At 40.7% G+C, this 16,741-nt stretch overlaps 1 protein-coding gene across 5 annotated transcripts in view; it reads left to right on the plus strand.

Annotated features, from left to right (window-relative positions):
* The window catches only part of LOC135493846 (centriole and centriolar satellite protein OFD1-like), a 462,799-nt gene that overhangs the window by 133,392 nt on the left and 312,666 nt on the right, over positions 1–16,741 (plus strand). For all 5 annotated transcript variants that reach the window (XM_064781463.1, XM_064781462.1, XM_064781465.1 and 2 more), the window contains exon 10: positions 14,600–14,673. In XM_064781463.1, coding sequence (XP_064637533.1) covers positions 14,600–14,673 — 74 coding nt within the window. The remainder of the gene's footprint in view (positions 1–14,599; positions 14,674–16,741) is intronic.

Consider the following 16,741-nt stretch of genomic DNA (forward strand, 5'->3'; position numbering starts at 1 on the left):
GCTGATCATACAGTGCATTAGACCATGAAATATATTGCACCGCGATTTGGTCCCTTAGTTGTGGTCACCAAGGGGTACATGTGTACCAAATTTATTTCAGTAGCTTTTTGGCTCACCGTAGGGGAGTCTATGTAATACCGCAGTGTCCGTCGTCCGTCGTCGTCGTCTGTCGTCCGTCGTCCGTCGTCTGTCGTCCGTCGTCCGTCGTCGTATCCTATTTCAAAAACAGTGGCACGTTTCTTAACCGCTAGGGCTATGAACTTGAAACTTTGTACACAGCACCCCCAAGGTCTGGTGACCTCTGACACTGAATTTCGGTCCGATCTGATTCTCAACTTGGCCACCAGGGGGCCAAATGTCGATATCTAAAAAGTGTGTTATCTCGCTTATTAGTGACTTTGTTTTCGATGAAACTTGTGTTGTAGGTACTCATAGCAAATATACATCTTATATCATACGGGTTTTTAATTTGACCTACTTTTCAAGTTCACAGAGGTCATATGGCGTAAATTGGCCGTTAGAGTGTAAACTATGGCACGTTTCTTAACCACTAAAGCTATGAACTTGAAACTTGGTACATATAACCCCCTATATCACATAGCCTCTGGTGCTGAATTTCAGTTTGATCTGATCCTCAACTTTGCCACCAGGGGGCCAAAAGTGGAAATCTAAAAAGTGTTATATCTCGCTTATAAGTGACTTGTTTTCGATAAAATTTTTTATGGTAGGTACTCTTAGGAAGAATTCATCACATATCATACGGGTTTTCAATTTGACCTACTTTTCAAGGTCACAGAGGTCATATGGCGTAAATTGGCCGTTAGAGTGTAAACTATGGGACGTTTCTTAACCACTAAAGCTATGAACTTGAAACTTGGTACATATAACCCCCTATATCTCATAGCCTCTGGTGCTGAATTTCAGTTTGATCTGATTCTCAACTTTGCCACCAGGGGGCCAAAAGTGGATATCTAAAAAGTGTGATATCTCGCTTATAAGTGACTTGTTTTCGATAAAATTTTTATGGTAGGTACTCTTAGGAAGAATACATCACATGACTTAAGGGTTTTCAATTTGACCTACTTTTCAAGGTCACAGAGGTCATATGGCGTAAATTGGCCGTTGGAGTGTAAACTATGGCACGTTTCTTAACCAGTAAAGCTATGAACTTGAAACTTGGTGCATATAAATACTAAGTAAAATATCTACCAGGATCAATCACAAGACCTTGGTGATGGCTCACCTTTCACCAATGGGCTCTTTGAGACTTGTCTTTTTCACATCCTTCATGGCAACCAGTGCAGTCCTCAATATTGCCTTTGCCAGAACGACCATATTGAACACGCTGTGCAGTGTTATGCAGTCAAGATCCTCCTTGTATATTTTCCCCTCAAGGGCGTCAAGTTCGTGACAGCAAAAGTTCATCACTGGGTTGTTCATGGATGCACAGCGATCGCACACACACCAGTCGCTAGCCTGTAGTGCAACCCGCGCCTCGAAATTTATGGCTTGAGTAAATGGTCCGTCATCATCCTCTGTTTCAACGGGGATCTGTTCTTCTGCACTGTCACTGAGCTGTACATTCTCCTGTACGACTGGCTCGAATCTGTATGGCTGGATTCCTCCATTTAATGGTCGAATATCACTGATATTTTCAGCATCTGAGGACGAATCCGAATAGTACTCCGCCATGTTTCTTTGTACAGCTGATTCTCTGTTTACATTTTGGTACGCACATGTGACGTCATGAACCAATTTCTGATCATGTGACCGTTCTAAGTGGCGACTTGCCCTGAATTTGCACGCTCATATCGAATAAATTGCAATAAAAACATAATTCGTCAATAAATATCGCTGATTCTTTCTGAATATATTGTTTTTATATTGTTTTCACTAATATCGATGTTTTCATTTGATTTACCATTTAAACATAAATATAACAACTACAGGAGAATGACTTTGAAATCCAGACAAAACTTTGTTATAAGAATAGCCTCTGTATTTATAAACATCATCGACGTAGTCAAAACAAACCCGAACGCTAGATGAACAAACATGGCAGACCGATTCACAAGAAGTTGACTTTTTCTCATGTTTCTTGTAAAAATAACAATGATATCGTACACCATTGATAGTGACACTGGTCAGACTAGCGACGAAGTAGTCTGCTGGAATTGCGAGGTATTTTCAACGAACAATAAGACTGCCATTCTCAGTCTATGCTGATACGGAAAACCGTGAGAAGCTGCATGAACTGGGCTTTCATTATTTACCATACATTACAGTTACATACCCGATACCGGTACATGAACAAATGCAATACACTGCAACATATGTGCAGGGAAGTAAAGTATGCATTGAAGCCATGTGTCCAAACTCTACCAAGGTGAACGTTAGTAAATAAGGTTGAACTTTTTCAAATTTAACTTTATTTTATCCCCCCCCCCACCAGTTCACTAATTTTTAGCTCAGCTGACGTAGTCAACAGAGCTTGTAAAATGGTTCGATGTCAGCGAGTCAGGCAGTCAGTCAGTCAGTCAGTCCATCTGTAAACAATTGTGCGTCGTTTTTCCAACGCAGCATGCACATATCTCATTTTTGACAAAACGATGTATAATGGTGGTATCCATGTATATAAGAGAAGTCGGGACAAAATTCCATCGATTTTCGGGACTTTGATACAATTTTTGTGAAGATCTTTATGAAGTCAATACATCAAGAAAATGGCGGCGATGATTTTGTAAGTGACAAATTTTCTTTTTTAAGCCTTTACGGAAATGTATTTTGGTACGAAACTTCACACGTTTATAGAAAAGATCAACGAGAATGTGTTCAAATGCCCTCATAACAATGAGTTCAACGGAATTTGGTCAAAACAACCTTCGAATGGAGTCAACTTTCTTTGCGAAATTGAAGCGACGACCTCATTATTTATCGTAATTTATGCAGATCCGAGTCCAGCTGATGGGTGATGTTCTGATTTGTGTTCAAACTATTGGAAACTTCGGAAATTAGTTCTATTAGTTCTACTATTCTGCAGGAGTATATTATAGCCATTGATGTTGACAGCTAAAAGCACGAAAACTTTGTTATAACTCCAGCCGCGCTCCTCCCTTTGGGAGCTGGAGTCAGTATTGTTTTCGCTCAGGTTTCTCGTCCATTCACGTGACCTCTCCAACACTCGATAATGCACTCTTTTCGTCCACGATTTAGGCCAATCTTCGGCATGAACATGAAATCTAATAAGCGCAGTACTCAATGCCTCTTGCCAGACCAGTCAAGCATTGGGAAAGCATCTTTAATTCAGACAACGTTAGAACTATAAAAACGAATATGTTAATTTGCAAAATTAAAAGCAGATTTCACCACTAACCAGTCAAATCGGAATACGACGGCGCAAAATGTTCTCACTTTCCTCCTGCTAAAAAAACCTTGTTCCCGCGCTCCTATTTTAATTTATGCCAAGGAATATGATATGATCTGTTTTCACTTCTTTGTAATTAAATGGTATTCATATAATGAGATCAATAGTAGTGTCCGTGTCAGATCCCATCGACTGTTCAACGAGTCTTCTCTCCCTGGCCCAGGTGCCTCACACGGACCTTCAGGTCCCCATACTCAAGACCAACTCTTACGATATCGCCCTCAAAACAACCCTGGAGTCATGAATTCACAAGGGCTCCTGTGAAATCTCAGTTCTAGTTTACTTATCAAACTTTATCGAGTGTTATCGAATCGAATTGATGTGTCGATCGTCGGGGCGGATTGATATGTGGTTAGGTTGTGCGTCCAATGCGATCATGATCATGAAGATGCGTGTTGTGTTATCATAAACAGAAAATAAGTTGGAAGTTATTATTAGTGATTCTTACATGAGTAAAAAGTAGACGTTTTAAGCAACACAATAATGTTACTCCTGGAACACACACGGGGTTGAACACAAAACTTACCAACACTTGTATGCGACTTATAAGCTTTTAATGTAACTATTATCTCTGACAATTGCAATTAGACCACCGGTCTTGACACGGGTCACAAAAACAATATCACACACCCAACTCGCGACCGCTACTACGCCCAAGTACCATAAAGGGCCACTATACACAATCCTGCGGCGTGCGCTCACCACACTACCATAAAAAAACTGTCAATTCTCCTTACCACTCACAGAAGCCAAGCCATTGCTGTTAAGTTATGGGCTTACTGTATTTAGCGCAATATTACGCCTATTTAGCGCAATATTACGCCTCGGGAGCAATCATTATTTTCTGACACTTAAAAATACAATGGAACAAGGGTAGATGTCAGTTTTTGTATCATCTCATAGATGGCGCGCCTATTGATGTACTATTATACACTAGTAGTAGTACACGTAGTAGTACATGGTGTGGTGGCGGTGACCTATAAGCTTGAATATGTCTGTTTTGCTTTGGGATAATAAAGATTACCTTAAAGAGACAATAATATTGTCTCTTTAAGGTAATCTTATTGTCTCTTTAAGGTAATCTTTATTATAGGCAGCAAGATAAAGTTACACAAAGTCGCCAAAAGGGTTCTCTCACATCTCACGCTTGTGTAAGGAATATATTTAGTGCTGAATCGGACATGGCCCTCACTGTGCAAAAGTCGCCTGAAGATGGCCAAATTAGCACCTCTGCTCCTGCCTAGGCCTATAGTCCCCCTTTGATAAGCCCCAGGGGAGTAGGCATTTACTAATGGATTAGCCTCGGTGAGAAGAGGGTGGTGAGCGGAGAAGGCCAGTGATGGATAAAGAGGGGATGGGAACGGAAAGGGAATCAGGAAATAAGGGTTGGTGGGGAGATAAGGAAGGCAATATTGATCATTTTCTAGCTCTCAGATCTATCATCAGGAGGTTGACCCCGAAATACTACTGTCAAGGTCATGACTGGTCAAAGGTCACTGAGTGCAAAATCACGAAACCTCCCAATCATCACCAATCTTGGGACATGTATGGGTCTTTAGTGGGTGTTGACCCCAGAAATGCCAGAGGGCCTTTTAAATAGTCAAAGGTCATCTTACGACGATTATGGAACCAAGGTAAACACAAACTCACACTCGCGAAAGTCGTCGACCTAACAGTACCCGTACTTCAGTTTTTTGTTATTGGATTAGTAGTGTTAGTATACATCGAAAATATCGGAGCTTCAGGTCCGTCCTCGAATGTTTATCCATGGTAAATCATCATGTGTGGGTAAAATGTATTAAACCAAATAATGAACACTCCCTAAGCGGAAGTAGTTGATCTCGTGCCCTATGTCCAATTACATGCATTTCATCGTGTTTCTCAATAGGCAGAGAAATAGGTACCACATTTTGGGTTTTCCCCCATTCATTACTCTAAGCGTAATGATTGCGCTAAATACAGTAAGCCTAAGTTATGCAGGGGCTTAATCAATTACCTGCACTCCCTGTGGGGTGAATAACATTACCTTTTGAACAGCTGGCTGTAGGGGGATGATTGGAACAGCCGGTATACCTGCTGACCTGCTGAACCCAGGTTAATGTTATTTTCAATCCACGATTGCAGGTCACCTGATTTTCGAGATTTCGCGGGAAATGAAATTGTAAACAAACGCATGTTTGCAGTTCAAATGTAAACAAAAATGTATTTTTGGTACTTTTGGTGGCTGGACTTGGGTTTTCCCGCAGTTAGGAGCTGGGGTCAAATTGGTGGTCTATTGTGCTGTTTTAGTCAGAAGTAGCCCTTGATTATGAAGGGATTTTCAAATTAAGGTGACCATGGTCTTTTTATGTGCTCAGCTCACCACAGCTTTCAATACTTGATGTATCTGAAGAGGCTCGCGGAACCTGACATGGCCTTACCAAGGAGCTGCTCACGGTGCTGAACTTCTAGCTTGCCCTGTCGACTAAGTGCCTTTTTGGCCGAGACATTGCTACATGTAGGAGGAGCACACATTTTAAATTAATGGTAGTGATAGTACAGTTGGTTCGAGCCATTTGGAAGCCGACATGTGAAGGCCTATCTGGGTTCTCCTTCTTTTCCGTATAAAAAGGGGCATATTGCTGACTAAGGAACAAGGCATATTGACATTGCCTCATCATCTCTATGGGACCAATTGATATACTTTTATATGCACGCATACATCATGCCATTTCAGGGTCCGAGTCTGTGGACAATTGGTTTGATTAATTTGTCTCTTCGATAATGCTCCTTTATTGCATTAGTCAATCTATTCAAGATATAGCCAATTTGAACCTGTCTGCGCCAAGGATAGATTGGTTCCAGATCGACTCACTAGGGATACGCAGTAGAGCACAATGTCATGAAAAATGACCCTTTGTATTGTAAATTCCAATCACCTGCAGGACAGGTCAATTTCTCTCAATAAAATTAATTTTGTTGACTCCTGTAATCCCTACCTTATTAAAAAAAAAAGACAGTGGTGTTAGTCCCAAACTGGTAATTTCTATTTATTTTGACCTCTGTTAAATCAGGATACCTCTCATTAACACAGACAGCATTTTGTATCCTTGTGCTGTACAACCCAGCCTGGACATACCACAGTTGTCCATGGAGAAGTCTCATCCTCTCTGACACTTCTTTTCTGTAAAGCTACCGATACAACATACTGAACTAGGGATATCTTCCGTTGCCTCCTGTAATATTTACATACCATGGCTGATTAGTTCAATCATATTTCATCCAGCTGGCAGCTCTGCATTGGAAATTTTAGTGGTATAACGTGTTCTCTTGACCTTCAAACAGTAGTATAAAGCCGATATTTACTACTTATGTTATCAGGTCATCCAGCTGAGCGCCAGGCCCTTGGGCCTCTTTTTCACAAAAGTTTTGATCTGTACATTTGTGTTTTTCCTTACCACCAACATGAACACCAAGCCATACAGGGTTTTTTTATGGTGTAAAAGTTATCTTAAATTTTACAAATCAAAATTACTTGATGAATTTACATTTTCTTAATTGTATGATTCCTTCCCACACAATTTGGCCTTGTTCTAGGGCAGGTTCGAACTCAAATCCCATTCTAAATCTCAATTACCAACAAGTCTTTGTGTCTTAGCCATGAGCAAAGCCAGGAATAGCCTGAAACAATATCCTACTTAGGTGTGTGACCATTAGGTCAGGTAACAAGCATGTTCGAAGGGTTTGTTAAAACAAAAACGCCAAGTCATATTGATTATCTCTTTGTCTATCATTCTCATGTTCAGGCGGAAGCAAGTTAGTTGGTTTAATTATATCTCAATTTCTATAGAAAGACTAGAGGGCATATTGCCTTAGTCATTGTTTAAGCTAGAACAGGCTTGGGCAAGAACTAGCTTATTGGTGTTTCAAATGAATCGCCATTAAGATTATCATTATATGTAACAATTCACACTCTGTATGTTTGGTAGCCATGTAAGGTTTCCAAGGACGTAGATTGCTAGCCTCAAACTTGGTACATGTTTCTGATTGGTTTGGGTCACCCAAGGCTGGATCTTGGAAGTTCTAAATGTGTCTTACGTTGTTTCTTATTGGCCAAAGTATTCCTATGGGCACGCTATAAGACCCAGCGCTTCAGCTGAAAAAGTCATTCTGGATTACTTTGACCATTATAAGCAACTGCCTAAGACAACATTTGGACTCCACTTTATCCCTTGAACCTTTCAGTTAAGTGTTGAAACTTTTGTAAATTCATCCTTTTGCTTGTGAAGCATGCGTATCAACTATGTTAAGAACAACTCTCTTGATGTCAGGTTAAATGTCTGGTAACCTGACTCGATTAGACTCAATCTTGAATAAGTTATCATTCATGAGTTCCTAAGTTCTAAACTGTGTGTTCCTTGTGTCACTACTTTTAAAATCTCATTTGTGAAATCTCATTGCTCATCTTAACAATATTGTGAAATTGTGTAACACTGTCGTATTGAATGCACCTAATGTATTATGATTCTAGATTACTTTGACCATTATAAGCAACTGCCTAAGACGACATTTGGACTTCACTTTATTCCTTGAACCTTCCAGGAGCCCAAAAACTAGTCCCCCATCCCCATATTAGTTTTATATCCTCTCACGGTTTTCGCGTATCAGCAGAGACTACTCATTGTTTTTGTAACAAAATCGGGAATGTTAATAATAAATATCCTATTTTGATGGTGTTTTTTTAGAAAGTGCTATTTTTTCTCATGTTTACAGGATGATGCAGTCTATAATCTACGAGTCATTCCGGTGGTCTCCACTGGCAAAGTGGTGTTGCTGTGCATGCTGTGGAACTGATGACACGAAACCAATCAACCAGTCAGCCATGAGATTGACAGGATCGGGAAAAAAAGACGCTGTATCTTAGCTGATTTGTCCTTCACGTTTTGGTCTTGTTTTACTGTATTATACAAGTTGATTGAATAAAGAAGCCTTGAAATTGAAAATGCATCTCTGAATTTTTATTTATTATAATATTAAAAAATAAAGCTTGCCTATTAAACCTAAACTCTTGTACATGTAACCTTTAACCCTTATACTAGTGTCATGCTCGACCTTAGGTCGAGTTAAAATTCCTACCCCTTTACTGTCGCGCTTGACCCTGGGTCGAGAGAGAGGGTAATGCCTCAGAAAACAAATTATCCACGGCGCAATTGGAGTCCTTTATGTTTAGTTTATCTGCCAGGGGCCAGGGTAAAGACGGTACTGCGTCTGATCATTTGATACCAGGAAACCAAATTGTTTCTACATGAAAATTTCCCGCAACTTGCAACTGAAAGTCATGCACCTTTTCAGAAGAGGTCAGGCAAGGGGTATGGTAATGTAAGAGACGTCATCATGCCTCATGTCACAAGTAAGAAACCGCATTGTCGCCTGAATGATATGAGACAAGAGGGTGATGTCACAATCGAGTAAGTGACCACATTGTAGCCTGATCGATATAAGAGAAGAGCGTGATGTATAAGACGTTATCATGCCTGATGTCACAATCAAGTAAGACTTCGTTGTAGCCTGATTGATATAAGAGAAGCGGGTGATGAAAGAGACGGCATCATGCCTCATGTCACAATCAAGTAAGAGACCGCATTGTGGCCTGATTGATATGAGAGTAGAGAGGGTGATGTAGAGATGGCATCGTGCCTAATGTCACAATCTAGTGACTGCATTGTAGCCTTATGGGAGGGAATAGGGCAGTGTCACAAGAACTGATCTAAACTCGAGGCAATGAAGGAGAGATTTGCACTGACCTACTTTTATGACCTTCTGCCCTACTCAAGACTGTTATAGCTAAAGTAGTCGTGTTTGGTATTGGAACTAAAGATAATGAACAGTAGGTTTGTGCTAACCCGTTTTCATTACCAACTGACCTACTTGGAGACGGTTTCAACAAAAGGTGTCATCCATGATTGATATCAAACTAAAAGTGTTTAAGAGTAGGTTTACCCTGATATACTTTTATGACTCACTAAACAACTTGAACACCGTTAGAGGAAGGCAGTCGCGTTAATGGTATGAAACTATAGGTATTGATAGAGCAGTTTTGTGCTGGTCTGCTTAAACACAGTTGGAGCAAAGGCACTGAAGTTATTGAAGAGCGGATGTGACAAAAGAACCCCTCAACTATTTCATTCACTGCAGTTCATATAAAACCTTCACAACTGTCATCCACCCTAGGGGCCAAATTCATTAGACATGTGTAACTTCTCCCTGATTAGTTATAGGCCTATTCATATTCTGTGAAGATTTACATGAAGGACCTAAATCTGTCTATTCAGTAGTTAAACGCTGTTTTAAGCTGAACGCCCTACATGAATTTGGCCCCATTTGTCTAAGCTTGATTCCATCTAGTCTGTCCACATCTCCCTATATACCATTAACCTACATTCTGGTACTCGCATAAATTCTGCCAGTGTAGCTATTCTGGCCACCAGGCCTCTAGTTAATGTCTTAGGGTTGACCAGATTTTCAAGTGCATGCCCTATGTATGAAAGTATGATATTTTCGAATCGGCCAAACACTGGCGTTGTGCAATTTGTGATGTTAGGCGTCACGTGGAAACTATTAATTTATTATCGTTGTTTACTTTCGGCCTAGCGAATGAAATCCCATCATTGGAGTTCAGTTCCCGTCCCACTTGAAGTGGGAAAGGCCCTGGGCAGTCTATTGCCTTGCTAGCTGCTGTGGCAATAAAGGAATTAGCAAATGCCTGGCTTTCAATTAATGATGATGCTTGATCCAATGACCTCCTGAACAACAACCATGCCGTCCACAACAAGGCACATTGGGATGTCTGCAATGGCCTGGCAACCAACATGGTCTGTTATGGTATTCTCGGCAGGTTCCTTCAGCATTGGCAGCATTTTCCTCTCTTATTTATCCGCTCTAATACTCAAGATACAGACCAAAATTGGCCCTTTCGGCAGCCATCTGGCCTCGATATTAATTGTTTCATTTGATTGGTCAGCGGTTATCTCCTTTGAAGCACTTTCAGTTGGCATCAGTTTCATCAGGTCGGCTGAAATGGCTCTTGCACCAATCCGGCTCGGTGTCCAGAGCTCAAATGACCCTGGATGGCATCGCTAATGACGTAGCTCTGTGTTGCATCATGCACTCTGTCGCACGGAATGTCCTTGGTTTTGACACTCAGAGAAAGGTTTCAAAGTTTGTTAGAAAGCAAAAGTTTGTTCACAGAATGTGGTGTTTTTCGTGGTTGTGTTTTTCGAATTGTATTACATTTGTTGCATTAACGTTTCATGAGACATGTCAGCATTTGACATAATTTGCGGCCAGGTTTACTGCCTGTGAGAGAATATCTTTCCGCCCCCGTAAAATAGAGACAACAGGTCCTCTTTCAAAATTGACCTGAATTCTGTTAGTTGATGTTATTCAAAATCAAAATCGCCCTATTTGATGCAAACCAAATAACTCACATTCCAGGCGATATTTAGACGTGATAGGACTTTTGGGCTCACCGTATGGCCAGGCATTTGGGCTCACTGTAAGGGAGTCTATACAACACTGCTATGAACTTGAAATTTGGTACACATGACTCCCTATGTCATGTAACCTCGGACGTGAAATTTTAATTAGATCTGATGCTCGACTTGGCCACCAGGAGGCCAAAACTAAAAAACGTAAAAAGTGCAATATCTCGCTTATTAGTGACTTGTTTTTGATGATATTTTTATGGTAGGGCCTCCAAGCAACAATACATCACATGTTATACCGACTTCGGCTTGACCTATATACTATACATGTAGAAAGTTCCTTAACCAGGATGAATTCCTAACCACTAAATATTTAGACGGTGAGCACAATGGCCCCTGGCCGTTTCATTTTTTCTAAATGACAGCTGACCCCCCAAAACCTATCATATAAGTATTCACAGAGATGCCAGCTTTTAACTTCACACATGCAAACAATCTGTTCCTTGGTTATTTAGAAATCACCCCTCGATAAAAGCTCAAAGTTATTCCCAAGTTAACCGATTTCTTACTCTTTGTTGCGTAATCTTCTGTTAAGGAAGCCCCTTCAATCTCGGCTTTTTCCGACAGAGCGGCCTAGCCCTTGCCGCCAGTGTTAGGTTGAATAACTGACAAGAGATGGATTTGGTGTAGTTTGTACACAGGACCCCCAGGTCAGGTGATTCTGATTCTTGACTTGGTTGTGGGCCAGAGTTGAAACCTAAAAAGTTTGATATCTCTCTTATAAGTGACTCGTTTTTGATAATATTTTAATGGTAGGCTCTCTTAGCAAGGACACATCACATATGATACAGGTTTTTGATTTGGCCTAATTGAGGAACCTGCGCAACAAAACCTGCCAATAGGGGGTCCCTGCAGGGCAGGTGGACCATGGCTGTAATGAGAAAGCCACGTCCCGAGTCCATGATTATTGAATATTTCATCCCTTAATTACTCTACATGGGGAAATTTGAGTGTAACCACCCTGGAGAATCAAAATTCTGAACTGCGGGCATTGATTCTCCGGGGTGGTGATAGTGGGACGTTGCTTAACAACAACTTAACTCTTTGATGCCATGGCATGATTTTTTGTCGCGGTCGCGTGCAGCACGCAAAAAAATTGAAAAAAGACAATTTTCAACCAAAATATTTAACAGGTAATATTACTGTAAAGTGCTTATATCATACATCATCTTGAAGCTCTTAGTGTCTTCTTCAATTTACTGCATAGCAGTCCAAAATATGTGAAGTAGCAAAAAGGTGCCATTCGAATGAAAAATTCAAATTTGTCGCCTGGTCCTAAACAGAAATAATTGGCGGAAGCTCATTGTGTACAACAAATTAATTGAATTTCAGAAATGTATCTCATTTTGAGGGTTAGCAATCATAAGACAAAAGCCTGGGCAGAGATTAGGACTCATTTATAGCTTTGTTTTTAGTCTATTATTGTTTTAGTCAATTTTCAAGCACTTCAGCCACTGAAAATCGGTTGCTGACTTTCCCGCCATTTTGGCCTGTCTTCCACTGAACACTCCTACTTTTCGATCTTTCATTTCACTATTGTCTGCTATTTGTGAAATCAGAGCATATCAATATCTTCTATTATGTTCTGGTGTCATTTTAGGCTCATCTTCTGTGCGACATGCAACTAATTTTGCCGTGGTGGGTTGAAATTATTTCTCGCAGGTGATATCAGATGGCGCCTCGATCGATTTCAAAAAGATTGTCGGCCGGAGATTTTTGGAATTGTAAGGGAATGGTTCAACCGAGGGAACCCGGTATGCATTGCAGGGGACCGAAGTGGCAACCGAGTTCACTCAGTCTGCGGCTTCAACGGGTTAAGCTATGAACTTGAAACTTGGTACACATGATCCCCTATGTCAGATATATGACACAGAATTTTGGTTTGATCTGATTCTTGCCTTGGCAAGCAGGGGCCAGAAACAGAAAAGGTAAAAAGTGCAATATCTTGTCACTGAGTGACTTGTTTTCAAAAACATTTTTGTGGTAGTTACTCCAAGCAAGGATACATCACATGTTTTATGAGTTTTTGATTTGACCTACTCTTCAAGGTCAAAGAGGTGAAATGGCTAAAATTGGCCTTTCGAGTGTGGCAATGTCACGTTTCTACCTAGCTAACAACTTGAGGCGTGGTACATATGACCCTCTAGGTGAGATTACCTCTGACACTGAATTTTGGTCCAATATGATTCTCGACTTGGCCACCACTGGATCCATCACATGTCATACAGATTTTTATATGACCTATATACTATATATGTAGCATGTTTCTAAGCCAGCTTGAATTCCTAACTGCCAAATATCTACATGGTGAGCGTACTGGCCCCTGGCCTTTTCATTAAGGTTTTCAACATAATTTTAATAGCACTCTCTCAGCCCTCCGAAGTCTTCTGGTCTGCAGGACTGCCTTTTTAGCGAGCTGGCAGTTAATGCTGGCGTAGCTCATCATATACCGACTTTCCTTCTATAAAACCAGTTATTGCCGAACTACTTTTAGATATCCGTAAAATATTGATCGTGTTGTACACTGTACTAATGCATAGATGTTCAGGACGGATGAATACCTTGGTAAAGGGACCATCGCATCGAACATTGCATCAAGTGCTGAAGTAATTATACGAGCGTACAAGTACAGTAGAACCTCTCTATTAAGGACCCCCTAGGGACTGACAAGTGTTGTCCTTAATAGAGAGGCGTCCTGATTAGAGAGGTCAAATTGAATGGAAATAACCAATTTGTGACCAAACCTAGTGTCCTTAATTGAGAGGTTGTCCTTAATAGTGAGGTGTCCGCTGAGGGAGGTTCCACTGTAGTTCCTGCACTATAGGCTGGGTCCCGCGCCCTCTGTCGAGCTATTTGTAGTATGAAAGCACATGTTTGTAGTATGCGCATGCGCAGTAGTGGAAAAATGACTTGAACAAAACAAACAAATTGGCGCCAATTGGTCACTCAATTCAAGAGTTTGAAGGAGAATATTTACGATCTGAAGCGTGTCAGTGTCTAGCCACTCTACATGACTTAGCTATGTTTTGGTAGCTTTCGTCAAAGTTACAGATAAGCCACTGGAAATTCGCGAAAAAGTGTTTTTTGACGCCTTTTTGAATCGGTAATTTATGAAAATGTAAATCGCCAACAGCGTATTAATGTCGCGTGATAGATTTTATGCTGAGATGGGGGTTCCCCAGCGATATGACGTCATGAATCAGGTCATCTATTATAGACTGTTGTCAAGAGCTAATCGAGCTGGAGTTGTCATTGTCATATAATATACTCTATCTGGCGATTGTAAATGCGTATCAACAATGATACTTTCTGTAATGTAGATGTAGTGGGCATAATGTTGATGATGATAAATATGCGGACCACATTTTGATGGTCATCTCAATGCTGCCGCCGGGAATTCCCGAGGCAGAGATTTGTGAATTGGTCATGTGATTTGCTGCGTAAGGCCTAACATGCATAAACCGGAGAGAAACAAATATCAGCAATGAATTGGAGGAATATGTTTTTGACAGCCAATAGGTCCCTGTTTTATACTGATTTGACAACAAATAGCTTGATGTGGCGCATTCACCTCTTCACACAAATATATGATGTCTTTGGCCAAAGTAAACAGGAATCTATCTTATGAAATCACACAATTTAATAATTGCAGATTCAAGTTGGAGGAACGGGCTAAATATGTGCATCGGCTTAAAGAACTTGAAGTAAGAGAGGCAAGAAATCAAGGTATGAATTTAAGCTAGAAGGGCTCAATCATCACTATAGTCTTTATAAATTTTTGTTTCATGTTGATGCTCAGGCCTTCAACTTCTGCCTTTTTAGCTCAGCTGACAAAGTCAGCGGAGCTAGTCCTATAGCTATTTGATTGGTGCTTGTCATTCCATCCTTCCAGCCATCTGTAGAAAAAGTTGGGCATTTTGTAATCGTAGGATCTAGGCACTTTAAATTTGGCTGGGTGGTGAAACTACGACCTAAGCAGTTTACAAAAAATTCAGTGCGATTCGACTCAAATTTGGCTCACCAGGGGGAAAACGTGTAAAGTACAAAACATTGTTTCGCCGCTTTATTCCAGCAGATTAAAGCTTGAAATAAAGTTGAAGAGGTCCGCATGATATAGAAGTTTTGATATGAAATAGATTAGTTTCGATTTATATCACCAGTTGGCGGTAGTGAGCAAAATGTCGTTTGACCACGTTTTTTTCCCGTTTTGAATTTCCCGCCCCGAAATAAACATACATTTTCTCCCCTGCTAGAATTGGCCGCCGTTATTGCCGAGTGTGCTCCAACATAATGTGTAATGTACGGTGACTTTCTATCATGGAAGCTAGTGGCAGAGGATTTGGCTGGAGATCTTGTGTGGGAGAGTGTGCTTGCCCGCTGACCCGTATTATCACATGATAGAAAAATGGTGACTTTTTTATTTCGACTGCATTGATTTTATAAGTGACAAATTAATAATTTGAACCGTTTCTGAAATTGAATATGGTACGAAACTTCACAGAATTAAAGAAGATATTCATCAAAAATGGTTGGTACGTTAACGACGGATTTAACTGTATTTGGTAGAAGCAACCTTCGAATTGGGTCGACTTTTTATTCGAAATGTTGAAGCTACGGTCACGATCTCATGCAATATCTGTATGATCGTAATTTATGCAGATCTGAGATGGGTGGGTGATCCGATTTGTGTTATTAGTTCCACCTACGCTGCATGAAGACAAGGACTCCACTCTTTGACGTCACCACACAACTCTTTGACGTCATCACACGCCCCACTACTGCATCGGCAATAGAAATGACGTCACGTCATAATAGCAGGATGTTAACTCAGTACTTCAGCATGCACTGATATAGCAAGAAGGTCTTTCGCACCAGCACTTCTGCGTTCTAGACGTTACAGCTTCACGTTGCCTCATAATAACAGGGTACCAACACACACTTGGCCCTTGCCTTCACCTATCCATTTCAGCTGAGCACCAGGCCCTTGGGCCTCTTGTTTTGTTTTGGTTTGATCCTTGACAGAATTTGTTTCTTGTAGGTAGGCCTGTTGAAATAAGTATGAATTGAATGCCACTTTTTGTGCAACCTCCTTGGTCCAATACCCGATGATACTCTTTGTGACAATGTAAAAGTATTCAAACCCGTTGGCTTCGAGGGTTGCAGCTAGTGAAGCTGATGATGGCTGAGGAAAGATAAAGGGGGTAAAACAGGGGACTAAAACTCACCAAGGCAAAAACTCCAATCATGAGTTTGAAATAGGTGAAGGGGAATCCCCAACAATGAAATGCATAGCGTGTTATAAGGCTCATACCCGGTCACAATGTACACTGTAATAAAAGCAAAAGATTTGGTCCTAACCAAGGTGTGCTCTCTTTATATTGGTTACGGTTCCTTACCCTTTCCTTAAATGCCTTATTTTTTACTGAATTGTACCTTTATTGCGAATATCAAGTACACCTGGGTATTTAGGACACCCTGATTTATCATGCTGTCTGGTTATCGTGGTCTACTTGATCAACTAGATCTTGATTACTCTAACATTCCATCAAACTACCCTGCCAAATCCACCTGCATGCATGTATTTAGGACAATCTTCTTGTTTAGTCCAGCGATATATATAGAACAACCTGCTCTGTCAGACCTCATTGTCAAGTTCTCACATTCTTAGAATACCTGACTCTTGTTTTAGACCTCATTACCTAGTCCACAAAAGAATTTAGGATAAGGGCCATCCATTAAGTATGTATGATTCAAACTTGGGATTTAGAGACCCACATTTTGGACAAAAGGTAAA

This window comes from Lineus longissimus, chromosome 9 (assembly GCF_910592395.1).
Source record: "Lineus longissimus chromosome 9, tnLinLong1.2, whole genome shotgun sequence".
Classification (NCBI taxonomy): Eukaryota; Metazoa; Nemertea; class Pilidiophora; order Heteronemertea; family Lineidae; genus Lineus; species Lineus longissimus.